Raw genomic sequence first — 17,210 nt, 5'->3', positions numbered from 1 at the left:
CTCTTGCCGCTATCCTTTTGTAACAAATCCACCCTGACACTCGTCTCCACCCACTCCACCCTTCCCGCACTCTCTTTTTCACCCTGCCATTGCTTTGAATTGTTGACCCAAGTTATTTGGATTATCTACCTTGAGTTTTTATCAAGGTAGATGAATCTACTGCATGTTTACCTTTCTACCTGACACAGGACAGGATGGAGCTACAGCACTATGCAAAAGTTTTAGGCAGGTGTGAAAAAATGCTGTAAACAAAGAATGCTTTCAGAAATATAACTGATTGTTTATTGGCCCAAAATGTAATCTGCAGCAGGACAACGAGCCCAAACATACAGCCAAAGTCACTAAGAACTATCTTCAGCGTAAAAAAGTACTGGAAGTGATGGTATGACCTCCACAGAGCCCTGATGCCAACATCATCGAGTGTGTCTGGGATTACATGAAAAGACAGAAGAATGTGAGGAAGCCTACATCCACAAAAGATCTGTGTTTAGTTCTCCAAGACGTTTGGAACAACCTACCGGCCGAGTTCCTTCAAAAACTGTGTGCAAGTAGAAGAATTGATGCTGTTTTGAAGGCAAAGGGTGGTCACACCAAATATTGATTCGGTTTAGATTTCTCTTTTGTTCATTCACTGCATTTTGCTAATAATGAAAATGAATGATTAACGCTTCCATTTTGAAAATATTCGCTTTCCAACTGCCTAAAACCTTTGCACAGTACTGTATGTTTTCATGTTTCATGCATACAACAGCTTCGATCTCTACTTTCCAAATGTTGCAGCAGAAATCAAGTCTATCACGGCATCCACAGATTAGTCATTACAGAGGAGAGCAAAACAGCTGTATTGGAGACAGAAGAACAGAACTGCCATAGTTTTGAGAATATTTGACATGTTGTGTATTTAGAGATGCTTATTCGCATTCCTTTATTCTAACAAATTTGAGTTATTATTGCTTTCCTACCAGCTTGAAGCAGTCTGGCATTGCCTTCTAACCTCTGACATCACCGGATCTTTTCCCTTTTCCGATCCTTCTCTCTAAACTCCAGAGATGCTGGTGTGGGAAAATCCTAGTAGATCAGCAGTTTTTGAAATACCCAGAACAAGCCTTCTGGCACGAAAGTTAATTAAATCACCTTTCTTCCCCATTCTGATGTTCGGTTTGAACTTCAGCAGACTGTCTTGATCATGTCTACATGATTAAATGGAATGAGTTTCTACCATTTGATTAGCTGATTAGATATTTGCAGGAAATTGCAGTGAACCTGTGTATCTAAGTGGCTGGTGAATGTATGTATTTATTATGAGGCTTCATTAGAGCCTCTATGTCTAATGAAGGAAAAAGGCAAACACACAAGCCTGAGTGAACAAATAAGTGATAGTGCAGGCAGACAGCATCTAGTGTAAGCCTTTTTGATTTAGAATATATATTGCACCTATGTGCAGGACACCAGATTTTCTCAAGAATTGTACAGGAGGCATCATTTCATATATTTACCCTTGCCCAGCCAATGCCCCTCTGCTTGTTGCTAAGAATTCAAAATAACAACATGAGTTTTGGGAGTTAAATTATTAAATATTGCAGCAATGTTATCACTGCATCAGAACACCTATCCTCAGATGAACTTTTCAGGGTCCAAGGTTTTAAAGGAAAGTGACTGCAGTCATTGTCATGGGAACTGTCATAAAGTGCTTGTGCTCTGTTCGGAGCTGAAAGCATGTCTAATTGTTGCTCTCACTGTTTGAGCTGAAACCCAGCAGCTTCAAAACATCATTCAATATTGATCTTTGGTGCATAAAAAGCTATATTGTACTTTCTCTAGCATCTCTTATTCATAAGAATATGATATGTGGGCTGACTTGATGACACTTAAAGTCTCATTGGATTGCACAGGTTTGTTAAACAAGCAGTCAAAGTTCAGAGTTGCAAGTTATGAGGCTTCAGGTTTTATGAGGTTATTATATTTTTAAGTTAAGTCAGTTTAAATATGTAGTTTTTGTGCCTTTTATCTTAATAAATAATAATAATAATAATAATTTTTACACATTTTTCTGGAATATTAGAAATAACAGATTGTATGACTGTGGTCTTCTTATTAGACAGAGAAAACCAACTCCGCTGAAGTCATAGTAATGTCATTGTAGGACATGTCAGGTTTGCCTGCTACGGAAGCGTAGAGCTGCCACCCAGGCAAAAGAAAAATACAAGTGTATCACGTTATAACGTGAAAGGTTTATTGTTCTAACAAGATACTTTTCCTGTTTGTACAATATACTATCATGTTTGTACAATATACTTTTCACGTTTGAACAACATAATATCACGTTATTACAATATACATAATTATCACGTTCGTACAATATAATTATCACGTTCGTACAATATAAATATTATATTGTACGAACGTGATCATATATTGTACAAACGTAAAAAAAAATACCATTACAATAACATTTTTTATTGTAAGAACGTAAAACGTGTTGCATTCGGAAACCCAAATCCATGGTAGTTGTGGAGAGTGCACGCTCGTCAGAACTGGCACTTAACTTTGAATGCCCTGCTTTCAACATGGACACAAACACTGATAGCCCACTTCTGAGATTTCTTCGGAATCGTGGTGTACCTGAGGACTGTCTCTTACGAATGCTACAAGAACACGTAAGTGCACTCTTGAGGGGGAAACTTGTAAAACTCGCTTTTTACGAAGTTACAGCGTCTAAAAATGTGACATATTGCTAAGTTAGCAACCACAGCGGTTTTCGCTTCTCTCGCTTTGACTGCGTAAGGACGTAACGGTAGGCTGCATTGGTGTGGATCTTTAATATGGAATGGAAAATGTAAAACAAATTAACCCGCTGTATAAAACTGGGTCGTTGTATGACCACATGTTACTACTTAACCCGTATGCAGATTCCAGGTTTCTTAAATATATCGCTATATTATGTGATGCACAATGTTTCCTTGTTTATCTAAAAACAAATGAATTAAACTCTGTTTATATTGATATTTGTCTTCAATTAAAAAAAAACAGTGAGTTCAACCCTTTGTGCTCTGTGCAACTGAAAGATACGTGAATACTAATTTACTTTTTCAAAGGTGGGCGTTGTATATACTGTAATATTTCTATTAATAACATGTTAGAGAATCTCATTAATGTTGCTGCCATAGAGAGAGGAAAAGAATAAATGCTAAATATTGATGGCTGCCACTAAAATAATAACAGACAATTATCAAAACACATGTGAAATTTACATACATTTTTTTAGTGAGGTACCTCATGTGGTGTGGCAGCAGGTATACCTTGTACTTCTGTATAGTAATAAATATCCCTGTTATTACAGATTGATGCCACAGTGATTGATTTCATGGATGACAAGACCCTGTCTGATTACATCCCAACATATGGTGACCGGATAGCTGCCAGACGGTTCTGCTTGGAAAACAGTGGTGCAAGTACTAAGGAATCAAGAAAAAACTCATTGCTCGAAAAATTGAAGGAAAAGATGGGAATCAATGAAAATGAGAAGAAACCTGATCATGAGGAGGCATTTGTTTCTAAGAGAAAAAGAACATATGCAAAAAACAACAAATGGGCTGAGAAAAAGACACGAAAAATTGAGTTAGGGTGGATCCATGAAGGTAAGCAAGTGAGAAAGCGCAGAGGAGGAGGAACAAGGACCTTTGATGTGCCCAAAGACTCCAAAAAAGCTGACATATTACAGTATGCTAAAGATCTTTTCTTTCCAAGTGGAAAAAGCAAATTTGGAAGATGGGAAGTGTTCAGTCATGACATATTAGACTATCAGGAAGAGGCCGTATTTGATGAAGATGTCACAGTTGGAGAACTCTATTCAGCACTTAAAATGGGAATGTTGAGATTTTACTTGTGCACAAGAAGATTTTCCAATGATGAAGATGATGAAGAAGTTTATGATAGAGGGAAAACACATGTAAACAATGTTACACAACTGACTGACTCACATCAAGGAGATGAAGAAGCTTCTCACACTGTTGTGATCTCATCATCAGAATCTAGGAATGCTGATGAAGATGTATTATTAGACACATCTGAGGTAATGATTGGACCCTACCTTGGAGAGCCTCTGCCTTGTCAACTTGATGACACTGTAATAGATGAACCATTCCTGCAGTTTGAGGAAGATGATCTGGTCATCACATCCATTACACTTCCTCCAACAAACACAGCAGTCAGTAGTCCAGAAACATCTATAAGCAATGAAGCAATAAGCTCTGCAGGATCATATGATGTTGTCTGTGTTACCATCAAACTTCACAGGGTTACTATTCTGGAGGAGATGATCAGCCAGTTCAAAGATCCAACACTCCTCATACACCCTCTAAAATACACCTACATTGATGAAAAAGGAGCTGACGCAGATGGCGTATCAAGAGATGTGTATGCTGCATTTTGGTCAGAGTTTGTGGACAACACAGCTGAAGGAGAGGAGTTCAGAGTGCCATCACTGTCTCCTAAATGGCAGGAAGAAGAGTGGAAATCCATGGGTAGAATTTTACTGAAGGGATTTCAAGACCATGGATATTTCCCTTGTCGCCTTGCTCCTGTTTTCACAGTGGCACTCATCTTCGGTGAGAATCAAGTATCAGATGATCTGCTGTTTGAAAGTCTTCTCTTTTACCTAAGTCAATCAGATAGGGATCTGATAACAAGGGCACTAAAAGAAGATCTTTCAGATGAAGACAGGGATGAAGTGCTGGATCTCATGGATCGCCTGGATGTATCAGTGCTTCCAACCAAAGAGAACTTAAAAGGCCTTCTTCTGAAAGTCGCACACAAACAATTAATCCAAAAACCAGCATATGCCGCAGAGAAAATGTCCTTAGTTGCAAGCTACTTCCTAAAAGAAGCTTTTCAAAGCCCACAAGATGTCCTACAAATGTATGAGGATAAAAAGCCAACAACGAGAAAGCTTTTGAAGTTGCTTACTGCCTCTCCCACCACTCAAGCAGAGAAGCAGAGCTTCAGATTTCTGCACCAGTACATCAGAGGACTTGACGATACAGGGCTCAGAAGGATGTTCAGGTTTCTTACTGGGTCAGATGTCATCTGTGTTGACAAGGTTGAGGTACTGTTCACGCCTGTGGATGGACTGGCACGACGACCTGTGGCACACACATGCGGCCCTCTTCTGGAACTACCATGGACATACACGTCCTACCCAGAACTACGAAATGAACTGAACAATGTTTTGGCTGCTAAAAGCTCTTATGAGTTCAGCATAGCTTGATTAAAGTCCATCATGTTTAAACCAAAGAATGAAAGGTTTGCACTAACAATGACTGGCTATGAAGCTCTAAAGTTTGTTAAACCCACAAACAGGGAACACATCATTGTATAAAAAAAGAAAGAGCTTAAATTTCAGGGAAGTGTTTTATTTCATATTTGAATTTATTTTCAAAAATTGTGGATAACATCAATTTGTTTCCACCATGAAAAATGTAAATTTCAGTTTAAATTTTCATACTTAAAAGTTTTACTAGTTTAAATGTTAACTAATTATGTTTAATAAGTTCATATGGTTAGCAGCAAGTGGTGAACTATGCTTATTATTAGTTCTTATCATGTGTCAAGGTCCTTTTCCACAGGTCTGTGGTGCAGTTTTGTAGGATACAAGATGTCTGCTAGAGGGGATGTTTTGTTTAGTAATAATTCAAAAGACTTAATATTAATTATTTTCAAGTATATTTTTTTTACCTTTCCACCCGTCATTTGTTTAGAACATATTTTAAGGGAATAACTTTGGAAGGCAATGTGTTTGATGCAATAGTTGACTGGAATAAAAGACAGAAAATTGGCACATAAGTTAAGTTTTGTAGTGTTTATCAAGAGTCCGTGTTTTCTTCTCCTTGAACACAAATAAAAGGGAGGTTAACATCTAACACTATTTGTTAATTATTAAATAATGCAGAATTTGTACATTTACCAGTTTACAAGAAACTGTTCGTGGATGAATAGCAGTTGCACAATGTGTTCAGTAAAATTGAAAACAATATTTCATGAATGATAATGTATAGGATCAGCAGTTTAAAAAATGTTTTTTTGACAGTCTTAAAACAGAAATCAGATATAATAGAAATTCCGTTAAAAAATAATTGGAAATGCCAAAAGGTTGGAGTACGCAGATTTGGTTAAATATATTTAGACATGCTTGCTTGCTACTATCTTGAACCGAAAATCCAAACAAAATAATAATGAATGTCTTTTCTATTGTTTATTGCACAAATAAAACATTGTACCCAAAAATATATGCGTAAAAATTCCCAAAGCCCAATTATATTTAGGTTTATAAGTCCTTCAGTATATAGGCTCTCAGGAAGAGATACAGTTCAATGGATTCATCTGCTGTGCTTGGTGGAAGTAAGAAGTTCTCTGACATTATAAGGCAACACAAGCTGAAAACGGTTTCATCACAGGTATAAGGTCCTCTCTGTTGACATTCTTGCTTACAAGCATCCACTGCCTCCCAAGAAACCTCTTTCAGATGATCCTGTCCTCCAAAGAGATGAGGGATGGTGTACATGAGAATCGGACGTCCACTTGGAGCAACTGCATTTCTGCTTCTGCGTATTATGTGGGTGTTCCACATATGTGCAACTTGCTGCAGCTCTTCCTATTAAATATTAAAAATTAAAAAATCTCATATCAGTAAAAGAACACATTTCTCTTGGCTCAACATGTTACCCAAAACGGCGCTGGCACGGCTGGCAGCCTTAACCCAATTTCCCTCGGGATGAATAAAGTACGATCAATCAATCAATCAATCAATCAATCAATCAATCAATCAATCAAAAGCACCACACAATGACAGTCGGAAAAACAGAGTTTATCAAAAATACTCAACAACAAGAATAACAGTGGTAGACACGTGATACTTTGGAAAATTTTAAGTAATTATTAAACGTGAATTGTTTTAGACAGTGCGATTTTATGTTTCTGGCCAGTGAAATATGCATTTTTTTTCATATCCTCAACGGAGTGATAATAGGGATGGTGCATGGTAGGTGTTAAAGCAAACTTTTTATTCTCTCTCCGTGTCTCTCTTTCTCTCTAACACACACACACACACACACACACACACACACACACACACACACACACACACACACACACACACACACACACACAATGACTCATTAAAAGAATATAAACATGGTTACATACCTCGATGACGTTCAGGCACGTAAACAATATGAGCTGCTTGTCCAAAAAACATCCAGAAAAGCAATCATGGTCTTTTAGTTCCTGGAGACGATTTATCCAGTGCTGAGCATGATGTCGTCTCAGAAAGGCCCACCAGCCTTCAATACGCTGATTGTGATTGCTGGATCCAGTAATAAAACAGTTTCTGACGTTCGGATCCATAGTCCAGCGCAAGAATCGTTGCATCTCGGCCATTATGACATTTTCTGTTCCCAAATCAGAGCGAATCCTAGCAGGTGTTCCCATCCTCTTTTCAACTTCTGCTATGAAATATCCAGCAATGACTTTGGGATCATTGTTTGTTGAATAGGCATGAAGCCAAATCATAACTCTCGAAAACCCATCAATAGCTCCATTTATACAGATTCCAAAAGGCTTCAGTTTGTCATAGGAGTCAACATGCCACATGAAATTTGGTCCAGGATTTACATACGTGCGTCGCATTAGGCGATTTCTGCGTCGTTGCTCAACACCGTAAGGGTCAAGATATTTCAGTAAATGTCTCACAGTACTCTGCGTGACAACATAACCTGCCTGAATGCAGTTCAGGTGATGTAGTTTGTATCCATGGAGCCTCCCATGTCCCTCCAGTTGATCAATAAGAAATCGTGCCACCTCAATCGGATCGGACTCATTCTTTCTCCTGTACAGTCCCATGCGTTTTAGGTTTCTTCTAAGTGTCCGCATGCTTATCACAATACTGTCCAAACTGCTCAATAACAGCAAAATCTCCCCATGCCTCAATCCAAGCATAAAATAGAACTTAATTAATTCCAATAAACGAGCCATTTTCTCGCACTCTGATCTGCACTGTCACCCACTTCACTATGTTTTACACTTCCGTATCTTTACGGCAATATATCATGCTCGAACAATAAAATATATGTTATAACGTGAAAATTTTATTGTTCAAACAATATAATTATCACGTTCGTACAATATAATATTTATATTGTACGAACGTGATAATTATATTGTATGAACGTGATAATTATGTATATTGTAATAACGTGATATTATGTTGTTCAAACGTGAAAAGTATATTGTACAAACATGATAGTATATTGTACAAACAGGAAAAGTATCTTGTTAGAACAATAAACCTTTCACGTTATAACGTGATACACTTGTATTTTTCTTTTGCCTGGGTGGCAGCTCTACGCTTCCGTAGCCTGCTATCATTGTGAAAGTGTGGCGTTTTATAGAAACTGGTTTTCAATGCAGGTGCAGCAAAAGGAGCCATTATGGGAAATGTATAATTTCATGTGTTGGAACTTAAAAACAAATGACGCAGACTGCTCTACCTCAGCTTTTATTTTGGCCATGTTTTAATGTCAGGTATAAGCATTTCAGTAGATGATAGACAGCAGATGCAGAGTAGGGTTATAGCCATTATGAAGCTGTTAATCTGACTATAAGCCAACAATGTTAACAGACACTGAATAAATCGGACTACATTTTTAGTCCACTCCTACAGAAGAACTGCCGTCCTCATGCCTGTATCTCCATCTAGTGGAATTAAATTGCAAGTACATCAGACACAAGAACTAAATACCACAAAACCGACTGCAGAATAATTACCCTGTCACTGAAGTTCATCTGCTGGATTACTTGTATCTTCTCATCAAATAAGCCTGGCTGGACTAGACTAGGGCCCCAAACTCTGTGCAGTTATAACAGTCAACTACAAGCCAAAATGACTTGTTTAAATCAGTTTGGCTATTATATCATCTATGAGTGTAGCTGATATACTACCACCCAAAAATGTAATTATATTAGAACTATGAGCTACTCAGCACTCATTCCTGTACTAATTACAAACTTTGGGGTGAGGAAAGAACCAGAAATCTTGATTACTATGAAAAAGACTATTATTTATGGTAAGAATAAATAATAAATAAATGAAGATACATATTCTCACTGAACCTGGACTCCTCTTTGTGTCATATTTTTCAATCCATGCATACAGTCATATTAAAAAGCAAATACACCCCGAAAACAAATAATCTCGTCTTAAAACGGTGCTAAAATTAGGCAAATACAACGTTTTTGAGCAACAACATGACATATTACACAGTCGTGTTATTTACTGAACAAAAACTGAGCCAAAAATGTAGATGCAGTGTGTGAAAGCAATGATTTTCAACCTTTTAGAACCATTTTTAGTAGCAATAACTTAATTGTTTTCTGTACGACTATCAAATGCTCACATTGTTGTGGAGGAATTCAGGCCCAGTCTTCTTTACAACATTGCGTCAGTTCATTGAGGCTTGTGAGGATCCATTTATGCACCTTTATCTTGAGGTCCCACCACAGCACAAGTCCAGAGTTGCTGCTGTACTTAGGATCGTTGTCCTTTCGCATCACACAGTTTCAGCCATGGCTGATGGACCTCGCATCTGACTCCAGATTACATTATGATCACTGAAAGGTGAAGTGAGTAACACTGGTCATCTGTTCATCTGGTAGTCAGAACTGTTAGTCCGGCGGATATGTTAGGGAGCAAGTGAAATGTGGGAAAAATGGACACAATTCAGTGATTTAAGCAAGTTTGACAAGGACCAAACTGTGATGACCAGGCACCAGGACTCCGGGCAGTGTTTTGCTGGGAAACACTGGGTCCTGCCATCCATGTGGATGTTACTTTGGCACATACCACCACGTATAATCAAAGGATTTTTGCGCACCATGTACATCCTTTCATGGAGAAGGTATTCGTTGATGGCTGTGGCCTCTTTCAGCATTATAATGCGCCTTGCCACAAAGCAAAAGTGTATCAGGAGGAGGAGAACTACAAGTTTGAGGTGTTGACAACATCTTCTCCAGGCCAGTCAGTCCAATTGAGCATCTATGGGATGTGCTGGAAAAAACAAGTCAGATTCATAATGGCCCCAGAATTTCCACAACTTTGTTGGAAATATCTTGGTGCCAGATACCACAGCACACCTTCAGGGGTCTAAAGAAGTCCAGGGCTCCACAGGCTGGAAATGTTTTGGCAGCAAAAGAGGAATTAGCACAATATTAGGCAGATGGTCATAATGTTATGCCTCATGGATGCAATAACTACTTTTATTATTGCTATTTATTTATATAACTTTTAACATTATTTAACATTAAACAGCAGTATGATAACTAATATCCACTTACCAGTAGTATTGTTAAAATATGTCATTTTCTTATCATGAATTAAAAGAATAATAAATTGGTGTTTTGCAATGTTTCACTACTGATCAGCAAGTTTGTTCTCATCCTTAAGGCATTTAAATACAGCAAATATAGTTTAAGTTAGATCAATTTTGTAGTATTGTAGTCATCACTTAGCACTTTATACAAGACCTAATATTAGTTATCAAGGAACTATTTATTAGCGGTGGTTATTATAAAGTTGTATGTGTTTCTTTTTTTATTTGAAGGACAATATTGCATCTTCACTTGTCACCTTGCTGTCATTGTTGGTTCTTACACAACATGCTGAAGGAAGAGCTTCATTAGTGCAATGACACCATGACTCTCACATTTACCATTTTTTTTTATTGTAAAGGTGGTTTCTTACAAAAGAGTCACATGGTACAGACATAAAGAAACAAAAGAAAGAGCCCTGTAAATAAAAGAAAGTGACTTCAGAGAAAACATCTACAGAAAACACACCTTTGTGTTGACATTCTTATAAAAAAAATGCAACAAAATCTGCTAAGTAATGCAAAAAAATAAAAATAAAAAATCCCCAAAAGATTTTACAGATCGATTTTATCTTCACAAAGCGCAGTAAAAACAATACATTGGAAAAATGTGTTGTAACCAAGGTCCCAGTAACAGTCTGCTGTACATTGATCTATCCTACAGGTTTGAATACTGTAGAAACTTCTATATCCTCTACAGTACATATGCCTTTTACAGCCAGCAGATGTGTAAGATGTCTAAGACACTTCTAAGGCTCCGTCTGAACAAAGCAGATACAGTCATTTCGCTAGTGTTTTACGACCACAACTACAGCTGATAAAGCGTGATGTCCAAATAAAACATAATCACCTCTGAACATGCTAAAATAAACTCTTCTGACAGAATGAGAGCTATCGCAGGCTTGATGCTACATCAGCTGAAATGACAGATAAACAGCAGTACAGTATATAAAGACTCATTTTAACAGTATAAAACATCTCCACTGAAATGGTCTGTTCATAAGGAAAGTGGTTTTTAGTAATTACATAGCAGTGTCATTTATATGTGTTGGTTAGATAGTGAATGTACGTATATCCTCAGATTTTTAGAGACTTCTGTGTTACCATCTATGTCTTGCAAAAAAGAAGAAGAAGAAGATTTTCACAGTTAGTTTGCAGTCAATTATTCAATCCGTGGGATTTTTTTCTCACTAGAACCGAAGCTCATTTTTAAAGCAGTGGGTAATACATCCTAAAAATGTTTCTGTTTCCATTATCTGACGTTAAGTTTATTTCATACAACAATAACACTGGAGTAGCACATTAACATTTTGAGAAACAGGCTTCTTTTACACTGATCCAATTGTGTTGGATGTATAAACTCATCCTCTGATGTTTGTGAGAACCAACTTAGTTTGTTTAGCCTGAAGTCTGAAAGCAAGGGGAAGACTTATCCTGGCTCTGCAATGCAATTGCTGTTTCACTGTCACCCTTACAGTGACTGCACATGTCCAAAAAATAGCCCTTCACAGAGCCCAGTGGAAACTGGTGTGCACTAAACATTTTACATAATGAGTGATGTGTCATTGAACTAGACACACTAGAAGATGGATTTTGTGCTTTTTGAACAGAGCCACTCAGTGCGTTTTCTCATTGTCTTTTATGTAGTTTTCATTTTCCCTCAGCCAACCAGGTAGAAGTTGCATCCTTTTACCACACAAACTAAGAGTAATAATTAAACATGGCATTACTCCAGACAGATCACAACTTCACACTCGGTCACAATCCCGGCTGATTCCCTTCTACACATTCATCCATCCAGCTTCTCCACTGTCACTACAAGCTGCTTTGCAACTGCCTTCCACCCTGCTCCTCCTGTTACCATGTGTCTGACCTTATAGTACAGATGTACTTAATATTCTTTTGAGTATAATAGCTCTCACTGAACTAATATTTTTCCTGTGCAAGAAATCTTAATATTACAGTAGCACTGGATGAAACACTAAATCAAAGTAAAGTAGTATCACAGAATTAATGGCATTTAATGGTCAGATTAAAGTTGTCTGGTAGTGTTATAGGAGGCATCTTAATAGGGACAAAGCAGGTTAACATATTTCCAATACAGAGCGTGTAATCCACTTAGCTAATGCTAATTTTAAATTCTCCCCAGTAGAGCCTTTACATAAACAGTACATTAAAAGTATCCAGCTTTCATTAAAATGCTCAGCTCCTGATTTTTAGTAGCTAAATCAATGTTTTGTAGGTGCTGCAGAGGACAGGGAGATATTGGTGAAAATACACAGAAAATACTTTCCTACTAGGAGTAAACAAAACCCAACTAAAAAGTTAAAGTTTGTTGCAAAATATGTATTAGGTTACTTTAGCGTCAGGTTTCTTTCTTCTTCTTCTTTTTTTTGCAGGACACAGGCTTTCTCTCTAATACTTCCACTATGCTCTAAAAGGAAAATAAATCAACCCAGCTAACTAAATGTCCACAAAATCGTCACTAAAACAGCATGTCATTATGTCTTATTCTTCTTATTCCTTCCCTTTCTTAAATCCTTACTTAAATCCTCCGATTTTTCCAATAATAACCCATAATAATCCTGTACGTCTCCTCCCAGCTACATAAAAAAAATCAATCTCTGTCACCACTGTTTTTAATGAATTCTGATTTTCATGTTTAATCCACTGCACACCTCCCTGCCTCTCTGTAGCTTAGCAGTGCCCCCTAGCATTCCCGAGCGTTACAGGCACGGATCTCCTTCCTGTCCTTACAGCCTTTGGACTTTGTTCTTTTCTTTGCCACCCTGAAACGCTCCTGGATCCCTCCCCCGCACGGTTTGGTGCACTCTGTCCAGCTAGACCACGGCTGCATCCTGCAACCTGATGGAATAAAACAGACTCTTAGTTAATAGAAAAAATTACAAGGAAAAGCAAAATATCCCGAAATTGCATGAACTTAAACATTTGTTCATTATTTCTCTTATACAGAGGCTTCGATCTCAGAAGGAGAGACAAATCCCTTCGGTTGCGTCAGGAAGGGCATCTCGTGTTTTTTAAGAGCAAAAAGAATGATCGGCCAAATCAAAACATGTGGAGCTATCTACTTTAACAGTCTCTTGTGAATAAGGGAGCAGCTGAAAGTAGCTTCACTGAACATCTCTGCTCTGTGTATTCTCATGCTTGTCTGCACTCTTGCTCGACCCTTTGCATCGACTATCTTCTGTTGTGGACATGGATGCTAAAGACTTAATGTCTGTGCGTCACATTTGTTAATGTGGTATATTTACATATTCTATATTTCTATCAGGAAACAACTTTAGTTAAAACAGGTCACAAAATCAAACTCAGGCGATGTCATCGCGAGCCAATGTAACCTCATGGATCTGTTGATACGGTTACTCACGTCTAACTAGCTAGGTCCCACATGGAGCCATGCCACCAAAAACAAACAGCTGCAGATGGACATATCAGGGTTTGTCTAGTATCTCAGTCCTGACTTAAATTGCTTTGCTGGAATAAAACAACTAACCATCTAAAACATCGGCTCGTTAAAATGTCTAAATGCTACATGAAGCAGTTTCAACAGACTACCACGACCAACCTGGCACCTCTTCCTCCTTAATCGGTTTTCGCCGACACTTCCGGAGCTTGCACTTCTTCCTCTGGATGGTCTCAGGACAATAGCTGCCTCCAAACTGTGGCTCCACTTTGATCATACGGGTCCGAATGGTGTGTCCTTTACCACAGGTCTTGTTGCACTCTGACCACTCTGTCCACTCTGAGACCATGCAGTCGACAGCTAGATAGATGGAAGGAAAAAAGGAAGAGAAGAGGAAAAGGTAAACATGGAGGGAAAGACAGGAATAAAGGCACAAAATTTAAAAAGAGCTACTCCAGGATTGGTGAGCTCACTTGACCTTATTATCTTCTCCCTGGCGTTTACTTAGTGTGCTTTTGTCTTGACTTTGTCGGTTCATTGTTACATAGCCCTTAAATATTATTATTATACCATTTTTCTATTTCTATATCCATTTCTTTCTTGGTTTTTGCTTGGATCCTGATTCAGTGCTGTCACCAGCATGACACCATGAGTGCTGATGAACATTTACAGTTACAGCCCAGAACAAAGAGTCTGGAAAAAAGAGAGTGTTGCACACCATGCTAACTGCGGACTGCGGACTATAACGGACTATAAACGACCAGCTTCTTCAATGATGAATGCAGATGCTTCACTGGCTGATGAGCTGAACACGTTTTATGCTCGCTTCGACGCCGCAGCAATTAAAACAACAAACGGCTGCGCGTGCTCGGAGTGCACCAGTGAAGAAAATGCATTCGTCATCACAGAGCATGCCGTGAGGAACACCTTCAGGAGGGTGAACACCAGGAAGGCATCAGGACCAGATGCAATCCCTGGCCGGGTCCTTAGAGCCTGCGCTGACCAGCTAGCACCGGTGTTCACGGAGATCTTCAACCTCTCCCTGGCCCAAGCTGTGGTTCCCACGTGCTTCAAACAGTCCATTATTGTTCCTGTTCCAAAGAAACAACAGCCCGCTTGCCACAATGACTACCGTCCAGTAGCACTGACTTCAGTTGTAATGAAGTGTTTTGAAAGACTGATGAGAGATCACATCACTTCTTCACTTCCTGCCACCATCGACTCACTTCAGTTTGCTTACCGGACTAATCGTTCCACAGACGATGCCATATCTCACCTGCTCCACACATCCCTGAGTCACCTGGACACTGGCAGAGGGAGTTATGTTAGGATGCTGTTCGTGGACTACAGTTCAGCATTCAACACAATAATTCCCTCTAAGCTTTTCACCAAGTTGACGGATCTAGGACTCAGCTCATCACTGTGTCAGTGGATCCTCAACTTCCTCACAGACAGACCCCAATCAGTGAGGGTGGGAAAACAAGTCTCCCCCTCCATCTCACTCAGCACTGGAGTGCCTCAGGGCTGTGTTTTAAGCCCCCTGCTGTACTCACTGTACACTTATGACTGTGTAGCCACATCCGACACCACCTCCATTGTCAAGTTTGCTGACGACACTGCTGTTGTGGGCCTGATCTCCGACAACATCGAGACGGCCTACCTGGAGGAGATTAGGAACCTGGAGACCTGGTGCCAGGAGAATAACCTCTTCCTAAACATCAGCAAGACTAAGGAGCTGATCGTGGACTTCACTACAAAGCAGGCGAGGAATTACAAACCCCTCATCATCAGTGGCACGCCAGTGGAGAGAGTGGACAGTTTCCGATACCTGGGTGTCCACATCACTCAGGACCTGTCATGGTCCTGTCACATCAACACCCTGGTTAAGAAAGCCCGTCAGCGTCTCTTCTTCCTCAGAAGACTTAGAGACTTCCATCTGCCACTGAAGGTGCTCAAGAACTTCTACTCCTGCACCATCGAGAGCGTCCTGATGGCAAACATCTGCACCTGGTTTGGGAACAGCACCAAGCAGGACAGACGAGATCTGCAAAGAGTGGTGCGCTCAGCCGAACGCATCATTCAATCAGAGCTCCCTGACCTGCTGTCCATCTACACCAAGCGGTGCAAGTCCAAAGCTAGGAAGATTATGATGGACCTCTCCCATCCCAACAATGGACTCTTCTCACTGTTGAGGTCTGGGAAGCGCTTCCGCTCCCTTAAGGCCAAAACAGAGAGAATGAGGAGGAGCTTCTTCCCCCAGGCTATTCGGGCCCTGAACCAGGTGTAGGACTGGACTCTCCCACACACGTCACCACACACACCACCACACATTTCCTATAATCCTATAATTCCTATAATTTATAATCTTTATAATCTCTTCTGCTATTTGCACATTCTTTACTGTAAATTCCTAAGTTAATTTGTAAATTCTGTAGTAAACTGTAAATTGTAAATATTGTAAAACTTTTCTTCTGTCATTTAATGGTCGGGCATTGTACAGCTACAAGCATTTCACCCCCATGTCATACTGTGTATGGTTGTGTGTGTGTGACAAATAAAATTTGAATTTGAGTTTGAAATTTGATAACTAAGGCTACGTTCACACTGCAGGCGAAAGCGCATCAAATCCGATTTGTTTGACCCTATGCGACCCATATCCGATCATGGTATGACAGTGTGAACGGCGCAAATCCGATATTTTCAAATCCGATCTGGGTCACTTTCGTATGTGGTACTGAATTCGATACATATCCGATGTTTTAGAAAGCGACTGCTGTTTGAACGGTCATGTCGCATTAAATCTGTCTTTTACGTCACAAGACAGACGCCAATTATCAGCACCGGAGAAGCGCCCGAGAAGACATCGCGAACGCTTCCTGGCCATCCCGTGTAGATGTCAGTGAAACTGTTGGGAAGACAACGTTGGAGAAACGTGATAACTTTATTTGTACTGTATAATCTGCAGATTCTGACAGAAATCTGCAGCTATCCTTTGAAGCACCGCTCCTCTAAAACAGCAATAAGGATCATTATTAGGTTATTTACATTATTATGTAAATAACAAAATAACTTAAAGCAAAAATTGGGAAACGTAAAGTCGGAAGTCTTTATATTAACGGCCATCAGTCAAACAATACTGTTTGCTCTGGGTCTAAACAGAGCGCGTTGTGTGTGAAGTCTTCTTTTGCGCATGCGGGCCGCTTTGAGGGTTCACACTAGAGCGCGTTTTCTGTTGCATTTTATTTGTAGTGTGAACGAGCAGACAAAAAAATCGGATTTGATCAAAAAATCGGAATTGAGCATTAAGACCTGCAGTGTGAACGTAGCCTAAGACTTAACTTTTGTGTCTGTCTGGATGTACATGCAAC

General features: G+C 39.3%; 3 protein-coding genes across 4 annotated transcripts in view; 1 reads left to right on the top strand and 2 right to left on the bottom strand.

Annotated features, from left to right (window-relative positions):
- The first annotated feature begins 2,423 nt into the window (after positions 1-2,423).
- Positions 2,424-5,729, top strand: LOC146666684 (uncharacterized). The gene is made up of 2 exons (XM_085411400.1): positions 2,424-2,657; positions 3,341-5,729. Exons 1-2 carry the CDS (start codon positions 2,502-2,504, stop codon positions 5,264-5,266), a joined length of 2,082 nt encoding a protein of 693 aa, XP_085267526.1. The 5' UTR covers positions 2,424-2,501; the 3' UTR covers positions 5,267-5,729.
- A 499-nt stretch (positions 5,730-6,228) lies between these two features.
- On the bottom strand, positions 6,229-8,178 carry LOC146666683 (uncharacterized). The gene is made up of 2 exons (XM_085411399.1): positions 7,201-8,178; positions 6,229-6,649 (listed from the first exon to the last, which is right to left on the bottom strand). Exons 1-2 carry the CDS (start codon positions 8,026-8,028, stop codon positions 6,323-6,325), a joined length of 1,155 nt encoding a protein of 384 aa, XP_085267525.1. The 5' UTR covers positions 8,029-8,178; the 3' UTR covers positions 6,229-6,322.
- A 2,581-nt stretch (positions 8,179-10,759) lies between these two features.
- spon1b (spondin 1b) overlaps positions 10,760-17,210 on the bottom strand; it is a 128,973-nt gene continuing 122,522 nt past the window's right edge. Inside the window, exons 15-16 of one of the 2 annotated variants that reach the window (XM_085414808.1) lie at positions 14,012-14,202; positions 10,760-13,283 (exon numbers count right to left, since the gene is read on the bottom strand). In XM_085414808.1, coding sequence (XP_085270934.1) covers positions 13,116-13,283; positions 14,012-14,202 — 359 coding nt within the window. In that variant the 3' untranslated portion in view covers positions 10,760-13,115. Of the gene's footprint in view, positions 13,284-14,004; positions 14,203-17,210 lie in introns of both variants that reach the window. The other variant, XM_085414809.1, reaches the window with a different exon arrangement.

This window comes from Rhamphochromis longiceps, linkage group LG7 (assembly GCF_057381845.1).
Source record: "Rhamphochromis longiceps isolate RC_006_pf linkage group LG7, R_longiceps_female_GT1.1, whole genome shotgun sequence".
NCBI classification, from domain to species: Eukaryota; Metazoa; Chordata; class Actinopteri; order Cichliformes; family Cichlidae; genus Rhamphochromis; species Rhamphochromis longiceps.
Note: the sequence above shows the minus strand (reverse complement) of the source record. Positions and strands in the feature narration are given on the sequence as shown.